This window comes from Abrus precatorius, unplaced genomic scaffold (assembly GCF_003935025.1).
Source record: "Abrus precatorius isolate BTA unplaced genomic scaffold, Abrus_2018 Scaffold9, whole genome shotgun sequence".
NCBI classification, from domain to species: domain Eukaryota; kingdom Viridiplantae; phylum Streptophyta; class Magnoliopsida; order Fabales; family Fabaceae; genus Abrus; species Abrus precatorius.
Genome location: NW_020874439.1, coordinates 24,538,747 through 24,553,360, shown reverse-complemented (window position 1 = coordinate 24,553,360; position 14,614 = coordinate 24,538,747). Strand labels below are relative to the sequence as shown.

At 31.5% G+C, this 14,614-nt stretch overlaps 2 protein-coding genes and 1 non-coding gene across 3 annotated transcripts; 1 reads left to right on the top strand and 2 right to left on the bottom strand.

The window, feature by feature from the left end:
* Positions 1-268: 268 nt before the first annotated feature.
* LOC113849909 (cytochrome b561 and DOMON domain-containing protein At3g61750-like) lies at positions 269-2,644 on the bottom strand. Its single transcript, XM_027480154.1, has 5 exons — positions 2,397-2,644; positions 1,732-2,125; positions 1,050-1,336; positions 692-977; positions 269-565 (listed from the first exon to the last, which is right to left on the bottom strand). The coding sequence occupies exons 1-5, from the start codon at positions 2,625-2,627 to the stop codon at positions 555-557; spliced, it is 1,209 nt and encodes a 402-aa protein (XP_027335955.1). The 5' UTR covers positions 2,628-2,644; the 3' UTR covers positions 269-554.
* Positions 2,645-3,912: 1,268 nt separating this feature from the next.
* On the bottom strand, positions 3,913-5,443 carry LOC113851078. The gene is made up of 2 exons (XM_027481565.1): positions 5,387-5,443; positions 3,913-4,578 (listed from the first exon to the last, which is right to left on the bottom strand). The coding sequence occupies exons 1-2, from the start codon at positions 5,441-5,443 to the stop codon at positions 3,913-3,915; spliced, it is 723 nt and encodes a 240-aa protein (XP_027337366.1).
* A 788-nt stretch (positions 5,444-6,231) lies between these two features.
* Positions 6,232-6,304, top strand: TRNAA-CGC. Its single transcript has one exon. It is a non-coding gene; the product is annotated as a tRNA-Ala (tRNA).
* The last annotated feature ends 8,310 nt before the right edge of the window (positions 6,305-14,614 follow it).

Genomic DNA, 14,614 nt, shown 5'->3' with positions numbered 1-14,614 from the left:
TTATATCAAATTATTGATTGGTTGTGAAGGTTTCACTGAACTACACTGAAAATCTTTAGCAAATTGTAATATATCTGGTAATGCAACTTCTGTTCCGGTCAATACGGGAACTTCTTTGTCTTGAAGAAGGTCGTGAATGTACTGTTTTGTCACTCAACAAAGTAACAAAGTGTGATTCGTAAATTTCAATGCATATTTCTCCACAAAAGCTACGAAATACAAAATGTAGCTGTAAATAACTCTAGGAATCATCATTTACATTCTTGACCAACAGAAACCCAATAAAGAAAAAAAGAAAACAGAGTTCAATCTCGTTAAGTTCGAGTGAGAAAGCCAAACATTAGTATTGTCCAACTTGGCAAACTTCTAGCTGGTTATAAAAGTTTCCATCTATATGTACCCGAGGAAAGCACACCCAGAAATAGTATCACGGCATGTCGAAAATAATCCAAATGAACCGCACATACCCGAACTTGAACCAGCAACGTGATTTCGTATGTGCTGGTTTAATTGAACACTTGACAATGCTTGTGGAAGTTCAAAACTAGCAGCAATCACATTCCCCCTGCTTCATGGAAGTAGTGAGATAATTTAGACAGAACTAAAATGTTTTGTTTTTCAGCAGCTTTTTTATTAAATGAATGAAATGAAACAAGGGAATGAAAATAAAGGAAAGAAAGTGCTCGATTACTTGGAAATGAAGCTTCTCCAACGGGGTCCACTTGGAAGTTAGGAGGTAGAGATTCTGATCTTTTCAAATAAGCCAATACTTCAAGAACGATAGCTGTTACAACTACTGTACCAACAAGAAATCCATAACCTATCTTCCAATCACTTCCTGCCCCCGCAGCTTGCATTCCCAACACTATATTAATGGCTGCAAATAAAAGTGCCAACCTTCCAAACCAACTGTGGTACCAATTCCAAATTTTTCGCATCTTGGAATCCTTGTTTGGTCTCAAGAAGAATGCCGATATCTGAACATAGCTTTAAAGTCAGTTCAAATTGTACTTAACAAAGTGATAGGTCGAAGATTGAACATGACAAACCTGAAGAATACTTAGTGCCATGACAAAGATGCCTATGCCTCTATGAGCTGGTATATGGGCATGCATTTTGGAATAGAGTTGTAATCCAAGAAGGACTGTACAAATCCCGAATGTGAATCCCACAAATTGAATTGCTGCATGGAGATAGAACCATAGGGGATCCTTATGCTTGAAGTATCTAGCAACAATTGCCCCCACGGGGAGGATTAGACCCCACCCTATTATACCCACTATTCCATGGTTCTTCCTTATCTGAATCAACTCATGGGATACAGGACCCGAAGAGCCTGTGAGAAGTATTGCTGATCATGTTTCTACTCTCGAGAAGTTATATGTCACAAGATGCTACACATGTTTTGTCATGGAGTAATATAGCCAAAATAATGTTAAATTTTGTTTGATTAAAAGATGGACTGATTCAAATTTAGATCCTCCAAACAAAACTAATTTTCAAAATTGCAGAAAGTGGTAATTTTGAGTTGAAATGTGATTGTTTAAATTAATATTACCCTACTAAATGTAAATGTGGTTCACTGAAACGAATTTTTGCTAAAAAGGAGGTGAAGAGAAGTCTTCTTTTTGGAATCGCAAACAGCTGTCAAAATGTGCAACATAATAGAATAATTATAAAATGACATATCTGCTGTACTGCTGTTGGAGTCATAAAGAAATGATTTTAGACCTGAAGAAAAATCAAATATAATAGCTGTTTTGTCTTCATGCTTGGAGAGGTGGTGGTTCTGTGGATATTTACTGCCAAAAGCCAATAGAATTGGTTGTCTCTCAAGCGGAGTTGTCATCTGTAACTGAAATGCCAAATGAATTTCAGCCCCATTAGTTGCCACAGCCGCGGGCACATTATTGAGAGGTAGTTCACCTTTGTCTACAATGACTTCTGATGACTTCCTACCCCTTAAGTAAAATTGCTTGATTTTTGCATGACCATGTTTACTAATCCATCCCACCATTGCACTGGAACCAACCATCATACCATCTTTAGAAAATCCAATTCCTACCCACCCTATAGTGTAGGGAGCAGATAATAAGATGGTTGTGGTACCATCATTCTGGATGTACTGCAATAAAAGATCAATACTAAACTATTAGATTTTAAAGGGACATCCCAGGCATTCATAAATTTAACATAGCGATAAATTTCTAGCTAGATTTTAGATTTGGTTTGGTTGTCTGAGAAACAGCTTTTGATTTTTAAAAATTCTGAACTTGAATAATCATGAGGTCAACGTAAACCAGATCAAAGTCAAAAAGTTTCAAGAATCAAGAATTGACAAGAATAGTTGAATGGGTAGAAGTAAAAACCACAAGACCACAACCAAATGAACTTACCCTCAACTCATATGTATGCCATACAGGCGTGCATATCATATGGGATATATTCTGGTACGGTGGAGGGAGGAAATTTTGATAATTTGTGTTCTTGCAAGCATTTCCTGCTGCAAAACCACTACTTCCACTGTCATACGCCAATGTTAAGATTTTGAAATCCACGACAAGTTTCAGAATACACAGCCTGACAAAAAATGGCCATAACTGAGTCCAAGATCTAATATTTGCCATTCATAGACTTGATCAAGTGAGATCCAAGCCTGTGAGCAATGGTGGATACAAACTTCGCCAATAAGAGAGGAAATGTGCCTACCAAGGCAGCTGAGAAGTCTCTTGCGTTTGAAGGTTTATGTTTGGTGGTTGTAGTGGGGGATAGTGGTTGGTACAAAGTGGTAATCATCACTCCTTTATATTCTTAAGAACTCAACATCAAGCATCATTTCTCTACTTTGAAACCTTTTCCTGTTATCTCCATATTCATTCATTCTCAAATATTATACATTCCAGTGTTCATACTTTCAATCATAAGAATGGATGTAATGGATCATACGGCTGAAGTAACTTTCCTTCCAACGGAACAAGATCTGCTTGACAATTTGTAGCAACTTGAACTGGACTAACACGCCATAAATAAAACTTGTCTTACCAACCCAAAAAAAAAATTGTTATTAACTTTATGCTTGGATTTTAAATTGGGGTTGGCATGTACTAAATAAATTATGAAGCGGGTGTTGATTTATTTGCATTTGGACAAGATCCGTGGTCCATAAAATGATTTATAATGTTATCCGTCAAAATTCTTCAATTATTCCTTCTCGTTTTAGCTTTTTAAAATATGAATTATGAATGTATGCACCGTTGGCAAACTGTTTGCAGAAGACATAAACGCTACAAGACTACAAGATACTGATTATATTCCCTTTTTTAAAGGAGGGGTTCAAGGCAAACGGTGAACAAATGTCCTCTTGCTTTCTAAGATTTTTTTTTTCTTTGAATAAGTAGAACGCAATAAAAACTATAAAAGAAAATAATGGCAAAAAGGGTCAAGGGATTTGCATGCATATATCCAAGACATTGTTTAAAATGCCTTTGCTGGTGACTTGATGGAAAAAGAATTGCACAGATGGTTGGGAATCTAATGCATGGAAGTAACATGTGCAGTGCTGAGATAAAATTTTGCTGGTGGATTTGAATGCATGTGAATAAATATATAAGGAAACAATTGGAAGGTAAATGTCTAAATCTTAGAATGCAACACAAGCACTCCCCCAGATTAACATTATTTAAGCATTGGTTTTTATGTCAAAGATTATTAATTTTGAGTTTAGATACAAAATAATATGCCATCCCATATTTTTCAACTACACAGGACACAAGCTACATGGTTCCTGACTAAGTCTAATGCACTTCTTAGGCTCAGCATATTATTTATCAACAAGGTGTTATGCACTTATAACACCAAAAATACAAGTTTTTTTTTTTTTCTTCCTTCTGGCAATATTTGGAAGCTGCTATGTTAACCCCAGAACCAATCAACCTGAGGTACCCTGTATATATGTTCCTCACCACTCTCCTCATCATATTTGACAACCCATGAACTCTTTCTCCATTTCCTGCTGTATTCTCCTCTAATCCCATGTCTCTCATTAGAGTCATCATTATTGCTAATCCTAGTAACTTGCATGCCTTTCCCTAAGGGAAGCTTTAGAGATCTTACTGCTAATTTCTTGTCCTTTACTCTAAGATACCCTCCTAGCCCTTTTTTATCACCATCACCACCCAGGTTTTTTGCCACGACTATAGATCTTGTTGGGTTTACATCCACCAAGTTGAGCAACCTTGTATAGTTTTCATCTTTGCAATCAACAAGGAAGAAATCAATGTTTTCATAGTAGGGAAGTAGCTTGGAGGGGTCTTCAGTTCTAAATTCTACTTGGTCTTCAAGCCCTGAGTTGTTAATAACTTCTTTTGATTCATCAAGGACTGTCTCAGGAAGAATACACACAAGCTTGCCTCCAGTGTATCTAGCAGCAGCTGCTAGGGCAATTGTGGATAGGGATACACGTGATGTCACTTCCAATATGAGTTTTGCTTTCATTCCTGCTGCTAATGCTGATACAAATTCATTTCTTCCTGGCTCTTGAATTCTCCAAGTGCCATATTGTCTTTTATGATTGTTACACTGTCAAGAACAATGAAACATAATACTTGTAAAAAAAACTTGGAATACATGCCACAAATTAGGGAATGTTATAATATAGACATTGTGTAAAATATCACACGGCTCTTATTTGAAGGTGTCAATGAAGTTCATTGCACCTTGATTGCAAGGATTTGAGAATATCAAATCCTGCTTTCAATCTATTCCTCAAAATCAAGGATTATTCCTTGCATTATTTTCCTTTTATATATGATAAGAAAAAAATGAATAATGTGTATTAAAGATAAAATTTAGATACTATACCATTGATACTATTAGTGTTATTCTCCAATCAAAGTTGGAACTTTACCTTGTTAATATGTGTTAACCTTTAATGCAGGTGTGTTGACCTTTAATACAAACATTTATTATTCGCGTGTTACTTGATTTATGCTTTATGGAACTTCTAACACAAAGCAGGGATTGGTCTACGTCAATTTGATTCCAATATACTTTATGTAAACAATAACAAAGAGAAACAAATAATCGATGAACCCTGATTGATTATAGACTGAGGCCTTATCCAATGAGAAGAACGAATAATAATAATAAAAAAAAAACTAGAGAACAAACATGCTAGTAAACATGTAAAAAATGTGGAATACCATAAAAATTAAGGGGTTGTTTAACGCGTTTAATTCTGTCAAGGAAAAAAAATGTGAAGCACATATACAGAGAATGTAAAATCACCCTTCAGTTGATTCATCATCAAAGCATTCATATTTTTCATCAAGAGAAATGAAAAAGAAAAAAATCAGATAGATAAAATGAAAATGACGTAAGTGAATACCAGTTGAAGGGTATCTAGGTAAGCCCTTGCAGCATATTTTGAAGACCATTCCATCATGAAAACCAACCAAGATGATCAACACAACAATATCCCAGAAAATAATACAGAAATTTATTCCACAACTCCAAGTTCTGAAATAATTAATCAAGTCAAGGGTCTAATAATTAAACCGAATGCAAACGAGAACAAAGATATGTAGTCGTCTGCTTAATATGATTCTGGTTTTTTTTTTTAATAAATTAATTATAGTTGCAGAACATATTTATATGCAATGAGAAAACAAATGTCAGGTCTCAGGTGTGTGTGTGCTGTAATATTGGGTTACGCATAAACCGTGGTCAAACCGTGGAGGTTGAATCCGTTAAGGGGTTTCTGTTACATGCGTTATGTGCGCTAAATTTGCGAACATTCCTCATGTTCTCGTTATGCAACACATTTATCAGAGCAGGATTACGTTTGATTGTGATCCATCACAACACGTTAATGTGTGTTTGGTTTATTTTATTTGGGAGAAATAATCAATTTTTCAAAATTTAAAGGATTTTTTTCAAATAATGTCTAAAAATTCCAGCTAAAATTTTGTGATTTTTTAACATTATAGTACTTGTGGAACCAAATTTTGTCACGACATTGCCTTGTCGAAACTCAATGCATGCAGATTAACAAGGAAACATGGTTTTTTTTTTTATTCGAAATAAAATAACTAGATTAAATCAAAATATTTTTTTAACAAAATTTCCATAGGATTTATAATTTTTAATATATTGGTATATATTATGGTCCAGTATAAGAGAATTAGTAAAACGAATAATTATATATATTGTATGTCTAAATCAATATCAATTGGGGGTGTAGCTCATATGGTAGAGCGCTCGCTTCGCATGCGAGAGGCACGGGGTTCGATTCCCCGCACCTCCATTTCTAGGAGGCACGGGATGACGTTTCCTGTTAATTTCAGTTACTTGTATTAAATAAAGGATATTTCTTTTTTTTCTTCTATTTTTTAACTTTTTTTTCACTTTATTAGAATTACGTTTCCTGTTAGGATTTGGGTGATATATAATATTTGCATAATGTTGGTAATGACATTCAAGTTCAACAAACCTTTTTCAAATATTGTGTGACTTGAATAGAATATAATAAAATGATACAAAATAGAATGGTATTTCGTAATGAGATGGATCAATTGAACATTTCATTTCACTGTTTAAGAAGATAACGGAGTAATAAAAAAAAAAATCAATAATAAACTAATTCTATCTTGCATTCCGAATTACATGAAAGAAAAATAAAATTATTAAACACGTTCATTTTAATTTTTATTTTAAACATTTCAAATAATGTCATTGTATTATTTTTCTGCATTATTGTATCTCTGTATATTATAATCTTTGTTTAGGTCGATGGTACAAAACACTGAAGCATAAGGCCCGAGCACAAAAAACATTCAAGTAACACTAAAAACACAAGGCACTAGAATATTATTATTTTTCTAAATATTAATTTGTGGAAAATATTATTCCTTTTTAAAAAATAAAATTTAAAAGTCTCTTTAACAATTTAACATTTGAAAGAGTAGTAACAAAGGAAAAGGCTTAAAAATACTAGTGCCATCTGTGCAAAGAACGAGCAAGTACGAAGCCCAAGCAACGGTGACTAAAAGTTCATAATGGATCAGTTGTGGGCCTGATTCATTATCGTAAAGAGTCCATTTCATTTCTGAAAATTTGCACTAACCTACTTGAAAAAACCAGGTTCACGACCAAAAATATACATAATGAAACATTTTTATCTTAAAGTTAAACATGATTACATTATTTACATCTGTGAGTCTTATTTTTTAAATGAAATTGTTTTTAAAATTATCTTAAATGAAAACATTCTTAATACTTAAATTGCCTTCCTCATTATGGCATATACTATTCAATTATATATTATTCTCTTACAAAAAACGGAAAACTTTTTTATATATATATATTTATAGAATATTATTATAATATTTATTTATTATTATTCAGATTATGTAAGTACATTTATATGCTACTATTAATTTGCATATAAATGTGCGACTTTAATTCGGCCTGGCTAATTGTCTTGTCAAAGGGTACTGTTTAAAACATGTGGGATTCAACAAATTTAGTTGCAATAACACACTTGTGCATGTCAATATATAAGTTTTTGTTATTATTGAAATAATTATATTTTTATATTCACTTTTTTCTATAGCATCATTTATTGTATCTTTCATTTTCTCTCCTTTTTCACCTTTTGACCAAAATTTCACCCATTTTAGCGGGAATGAATGAACTAAAAGGGAGAAGAAGTGAGTGAAGCAAAAGGAAGAGTGTTTGACAAATCAAATAAAAAAGTGTGGGAACACCGAACCTAATCTAGCCATCAGTCACGAGAAGCACCACGTTCAGCTGAGTAAGTAATGATCATAGTTAAATTATTATAGTATTATTTAAATGCGCACCTCATCTACTTTTATAAGTCCGTAAACGTATATAAGCAACCTCAATTATCATTAAATTATTATTAAAACGCTGTCCCTTTTGTCTAGATACATATCAGTAAATAAGCTCTACCGGCCAACATCAATAATTATTAAAACCTCACATTTTCATGTTCTATTTTTAAAATTTCATGGAGGAAGTAATTTAAAAAAGACAAGAAAAGGAAGAAGCAATGCAAAAAAATTTAATATTTTCTCTAATTTATAAAAAAGTACAATAAATTTATAATACTGATAACCTTTCTCACTTGACAGCTATGCAAACAGATTCACAAGGCAATAATGCAAACGACACAAAACCTACGAACTAGATCTCCTTTTTACTGTTATCTGTCTTTCATATTTATCAGAAAACAGACAACCTCAAATTTCTCCGCATGGGGTTGCACTCCCCACCTTTCAATGTCCTCCAAAGGAAAAAAGAAAATATATTTATAATTATTAATTAAAACAATAGCGATTAAAAATTGTTAAAAAAATAAGTATATGTACAGTATATTCTAAACGTAGTTATAATTTTATTTATTGATTTTCTATTCAAGAAACATGATTTGTATTATTCTTTCAAAATTAGTTTTTTGTTTGGAAAATTAAATTCTGTAATTTACTTTATCTGTCTACGTCAAAACAACCAACTACTGTTAGTAATTGTAAAATTGTTGGTAACATTTTATTTATATTTCATATTTTAAATGTCTTGTGAAGGGAATCATAAAAACAAGAAAGAATACATCCTTCACAAAACTTTGCAAATAGAAAACGAAGATATGACACTTTAATAATTATTTTTGTCGGCAGTTGGTAAGTAGAGGTTCTATAATTGGTAGATATGGTATCCAGAGATAGAGAGGATTTTTTTTTTAGGACACTTCACAAAAATATATATTTTTTGTTTATTTGAATAAACAAAAGAGAAAGTGAAAGAAATAATTAAAACATATTTGTTATTATAACACTTTTCTTGATAAAAAATAATTTTATAATGTATTATATTTTATCACTATTTTTAAAAATAAAAAATGAAATTAAAAAAAATCCCCTATGCTTTCCCACCATCCCACATCCTCTCACGCTTCTCTCAAGATGCAGTTTTTAATTTGTGATAAAAAAAAGTATTTACTGATAAATTTAAAAGGTATTCTAAATCCATGGAAAAATTAGAGTCCCACAAATCACGAATGGGGCATCTCATGCTGAAGCAAAAGCGAACACAACTTTTATTGGTGTCGGTTTGAAGCAGTTGATAAGTGATAGAGGAGAGGAAGCATCATTTTACTTAATTATGCATCACCAAAGCCAAGTAGGTGGAGTAAGCTTTTTCATTTGAAAGTATCTTGCAGGGTGCATCTGCTATGTGGGTATTATTTTACTTTATTTCCTAGCTCTCTTTTCACTTCCATTTAAGAAGAGAAGAATTTTAAAAAAATAAAAAAAAGATATATCCAAACTAGTCTTTTACATAATGATAATATGACAAATTTGGTACAAATATTCAATATCATGTCAAATACATCAAATTAAGTAATAAAACAGAACGACATGAGACTCCACAGTAGACCCTCCAAAGCATCTAATTAAAGAGCAAACAAAAACAAACAGAAACATAAACGTGCGCTTAATTATTCCGTGTGCATCCAATCATACATCATCACACATTAGTTCCATGTGTCTTTGACGAACTTTTTAACAGCCTTCTTTGCTGAATAACACATCTTCTTCCATGTTGAGTGTTTGGAGCTACCTTCCCCTTCACCTTCTCCTTCTCCTTCTCTTTCTCTTGTACGTTTCCTAGAGGCAGCAGTGGTAGCAGTACTGCTTTCTTCATCATCAAACAGCAGTGGAATTGGGCGCTGAAACTAATTAATTTCATTGAGTAAGTAAGCGGTGAATGGATGCCGAACACATACATTAACAATTAATCAATCAATCACACTATTAGTTAAATACACAGACAGAGAGACAGAGGCAATCGAAGAGAGGAATATAAAGCATATTAAATTATACACAACACGTCATTCACCTACCTCATTCTCTTCAGATTCTTGTTCATTCTCGTCATTAATACCCTCGAGAGGAGGGAGTAAACTCACATAAGGCAAAGACAAAGCAGGTTCCTTACGAACAGGCGAAGTGGGTTTATATGGAAAAGAAAGAACGGGGTCATTTAGATCAGGCCAAGCGCGCTCGAATGGAACCCTGGGCTCATTTAGATCAGGCAAAATGAGCCGAAATGGAAGACTGCGCTCATTTAGACCAGGCAATCCGGGGTGGTGACTTCCAGCCATGAGTGCTAGTGCTAGGAGTATCCTCGATTGCACCTTTGAAACAGAGCAAATTAAAGAGGATAGATTTTTGTGCAGAGCATCGATTCATTTGGGGGTATATATACAGAGAATTCGTATGTAAGACAAAAAGGAAGAAAAGACCTTGACTTGTCCAAGTGTGTGGCGAATCAAATCTAAAAAGCGTTGGACTACGTAACCTAGCAAGAACAGGGGAAGGCACCACATGCTATTCATCAAACATTCTTTCCCTTTCCTTTTACAAGTACGACAAGTTATATAATAAGTACACGAGCTTAAAAATGACGAGTGTGGAAATCATCCACATCAAAAGTCACTTTCCCTTTGTCTAGGAATCATTGAGAAAAGAGGTACCTAACAACTTCAATTATATTAACTTATGTAGCTTTTAATAAAACTTATTATGTATAATTTCTTGTGCAATGTTGCATAAGTTAAAAAAATTGTTTTATTAATTAAGCCAATGTTGAATTTTTTAAATAGTTTAAAAAATTATTAAAAACAATTTAGAAAATATTATTTGTAATTTTTAGTTTTAAAATAAATCAATCACTAGATAGTAACAACTGATGAAGGGAAAGATAATTAAAATATGTAGTTGAACTTAAAGGAAAGGAATAACATCTAAGAAACTAATGACTCGTGTGTTGAAAAAATGGAAATCATCTCAACATTACAGTTGCCGACATAAAAGTTGGTTACAAGATCGAGAGAGAGTGTGAGTGGAGTAAGGGAGGCTGAGAATGTCTGTCAAATCAAATAAAAAAAATGGTGGACCAGCCATCAATGTGGGGGACAGCAGCTCAATAATGGACAGTTATGCTTAAGTTATTATTGCATTGGTGATAAGCTATTGTATAAGTGCACTACCGTATCACCGAATATAATACAGTTAAAATTTTTGTAAAATTACATGAATAATAAAATAGTTATCATTTTAATAATTAATTTTTTTAAAAATATTAAAAATATTTTATTTTCTAAAATAATATTTTATTTAGAAAATTAAATCATTTCTTTGTCACTACAATTGCTCCATCAATGTTAATGGTATTCCATAAACGAGTAATATTTTATTTTAATTTTTAAATTTATACAGTTGTAAAAAGAGAATAAGAAAATAAGAATCCTTAAAAGTTATTGTTGGGGGGTCTCATATTGGACTTTTAACCAATCCATTGCTTAAATCTCTATTTAGGGTCGATTTTGTGTGCCTAATTTTAATTTCACTTTTGTGTCTATTTGAGTACTATGCTGAGTTAGACCTTTTTTCACATTAAAATATTTAACCTCGTTGCAGCTGAAACTACCTTTACCTTCTGGCATTGGCATGTCATCACTGCTCTCGTTATCACCAATGTACCCGCCAGTTGAATTTGACGCTGAAATTAAATAATTAATTTCACTTAGTATATATAGTGATTGGTGAATAAAAATTGGTCTAATTTATCAATCAATCACTAAATAAATAGATAAACATTATTGAGTAACAACAATGAAGGAAATGATAATTAAAATAATTAATGTAGAATCTTGAGATAGAGTTGAACTTAAAGGAAAGAAATAACACTATGACCCATAGGTGTTATTACAAAGTCAAAAATTTTAAAAAAAATTTTGAAACATCAATAATATCTTTTACAAATGCGACCCATGCTACAGATCTAACATTATTACCGTGATTAGATGCCGCACTTACTAGTTTTATATTATTATGATGATAACTTATATTTATATTATTTGCTTTTTTATTACATCATTCTTTATATTTTTATTTTATTTTATTTTATTTTGTTCTCCCTCCATTTAATACTCTTGTATGTCAACATATGTTTCTTTTATTATTATTAGATTATTAATATTTTTATAAATATTTTTTATTTTATTTTATTTTATTTTCTATCTCACTTTTTTTACACTTTCTTATTTATTAACTAGTACAAAGAAAGAAAAGTGAGTGAGAGTGTGAGTGGAGTGAGAGAGGCTGAGAATGTCTGACAAGTCAAATAAAAAAAACGTGGGCCCTCTTTATCTTAATAAGCCATCAGTCGCGGGACGGCGCCTGAATAATTGACAGTTATGCTTAAATTATTATGACGTTCGTTATAAGCACACTTCCTCTACGTATATAAGTGCTACTACTTTTATAAGTATAAGTTGACTATCGTATCACTAAATTATAATAATGAAAAGGAGTACGGAAAGCTCGCTCTTCTTTCTAGAGAGAAAATGGACATTGGACCACGACACACAACATGTGCCTTCGCTCCTTTTTTTCACTGTTCCTGTCTTTTCATTCTCGCGAGAAACCAGACAACCTCAAAATTCTCCCGTGGGTACTGCACTCCATCTTTAAATGTTTGTAAAGGATTTGAATTCTCAAAAAATAAAATATATTTATAATTATTAATTAAAAAATAATGGTTAAATTTTTTATAAAATTACCTGTATAATAAAATAGTTATCATTTTGATTATTTTTTTATTTTAGAAAATTAAATCATATAATTACTTTCTGTCTTTGTCACTACAATTGCTCCATCAAGGTTAATGGTATTCCATAAACGAGTGATATTTTATTTTAAAAATTATACAGTTGTCAAAAAGAGAGTAAGAAAATAAGAAACCTTAAAAGTTGTTGATGGTGGGGGGGGGGGGGGGGTCTCATGGCCTGATTCATTATCGTGACCTGAGGGGTCCAATCCATTTCCTAAAAACTTCTGTTGTTGGACTTCAAACAATCCATTGCTTAAATCTCTATTCAGGGTCACCTTTGTATCTATTTAAGGGCTATGCTGAGTTGGGTCTGGACTGGACTTTCCAAGGCCCGTCGTAGGTTTCCTAGTTCCAACACCAAAAACAAAAACTATCCGTTGCTTTTGACAAAAACAAAAATTTCCATTGCGTTTAATTTATTTTGACTCGCTTTCTCAGTTATAACTCATGACACAACCAGATAAAATTTGGGTACAATTTTTAAAATATTTTAAATGAAATTTTATTTTAATAATTTACAATATAGCATTATACATTTATTTTTTATTAAAATAGAAATTTGATTTTAAATTAAAAGCAATACTAAAAATATCTAAATTTTGTCCTTTTTTTTATAGTTCTATATTTCACTTTATTACCATTAAATTGAAAGTCTTTTATCTTAAAGTTAAAAATGATTAGATGATATACATATATGCATAAGCTTGTTACTTGTAAAAAGTTGAATTTAGACTATCATTATTGAATTATTTTGAGTTTTTTTTAACCCAACTTACCTTAACTCACTACTGGATTCGAACTGACTCAATCTCAATTTAGTAACCTGAATTAATAATTCTACTAATTTTACTTTCACCAAAGTACAATCTTCGTAAGAAAGTGAAAATTAAGAAACACAATATCTATGGAAAAGATAAATCCTTAACCAATTAGTAGATACTTTCCGCTAAGGTGTAGGATACTTGATACACATTGATCTATTAACTTAATAATATGATTTATAGTTTAGTTCCATTGTTTGAATAATTTGTATATATCATTATATATAATTATTTTTTATCTTTTTATTACTTTTTATAATTTATATATATATATATATATATATATATATATATATATATATATATATATACAAGCATTTTAAAATTACCTTTAAAATACAAAAGAATATCTAAAGGTATCTCCTTTTAGGTGTTCAACAAACTTTTTTTTAATTATTTCTATTTTATTCATGAGTTTTGTTAATCTTAATTTTTAGGCTTTAAGTTTAAAAAACAAATAAAAATCATGAGAAAAAAACAGATTCAATCTTAAAGACTAGTATTGACATTTGTATATATTTATATATTTACTTTTTTATTTTATTTCTCTCTCTCTTTCTATTACATAACCAATTATAATTTTTTTTTTTCTTTCTATATCTCTCTCTTTCTTCCACTCACCCTACACTCAAAATATAAATGCCAGGCAATAATTATTCTTACAGTTAAGAGGGGTGGGTGGTCGAAATGTTTCATCGGATAAGGGTAACTAACATCAATTGGGGGTGTAGCTCATATTGTAGAGCGCTCACTTCGCATGCGAACGGAGTTCGATTCTCCGCACCTCCATTTCTTAATTTTTTTTTTCATATTACTTAATTATCCACAAAATTCTTCTTCTTATTATTTTTCAATATTCATTATTCTTTTTTATTTTATACTATGAACAATCTATTTTAGTTTCTAATGTATATTATTCTTTTTACATAATATACCCTAATTTTGTTGCCTTATTTTTAAAAAATGTTAAATGGTGGTATATTCATATGGTGCAGTATTCTTATCGCGTATCGCGTTAGCAATTGCTAAGTACATATGAATTATGATAAATTTATTAAAGTGATAGAAACAAATGAATACAATTGAATTACATC

Excerpts from the sequence above, each read along its gene's own strand:
- LOC113849909 (XM_027480154.1), bottom strand. The coding sequence starts at position 2,627 with ATGGCAAATATTAGATCTTGGACTCAGTTATGGCCATTTTTTGTCAGG. Across the intron at positions 2,126-2,396 it reads GGCATACATATGAGTTGAGG|TACATCCAGAATGATGGTAC; the intron begins GTAAGTTCATTT and ends CTTTTATTGCAG. Across the intron at positions 978-1,049 it reads TGGCACTAAGTATTCTTCAG|ATATCGGCATTCTTCTTGAG; the intron begins GTTTGTCATGTT and ends AGCTATGTTCAG.
- LOC113851078 (XM_027481565.1), bottom strand. The coding sequence starts at position 5,443 with ATGATGGAATGGTCTTCAAAATATGCTGCAAGGGCTTACCTAGATACC. Across the intron at positions 4,579-5,386 it reads ACCTAGATACCCTTCAACTG|TGTAACAATCATAAAAGACA; the intron begins GTATTCACTTAC and ends TGTTCTTGACAG.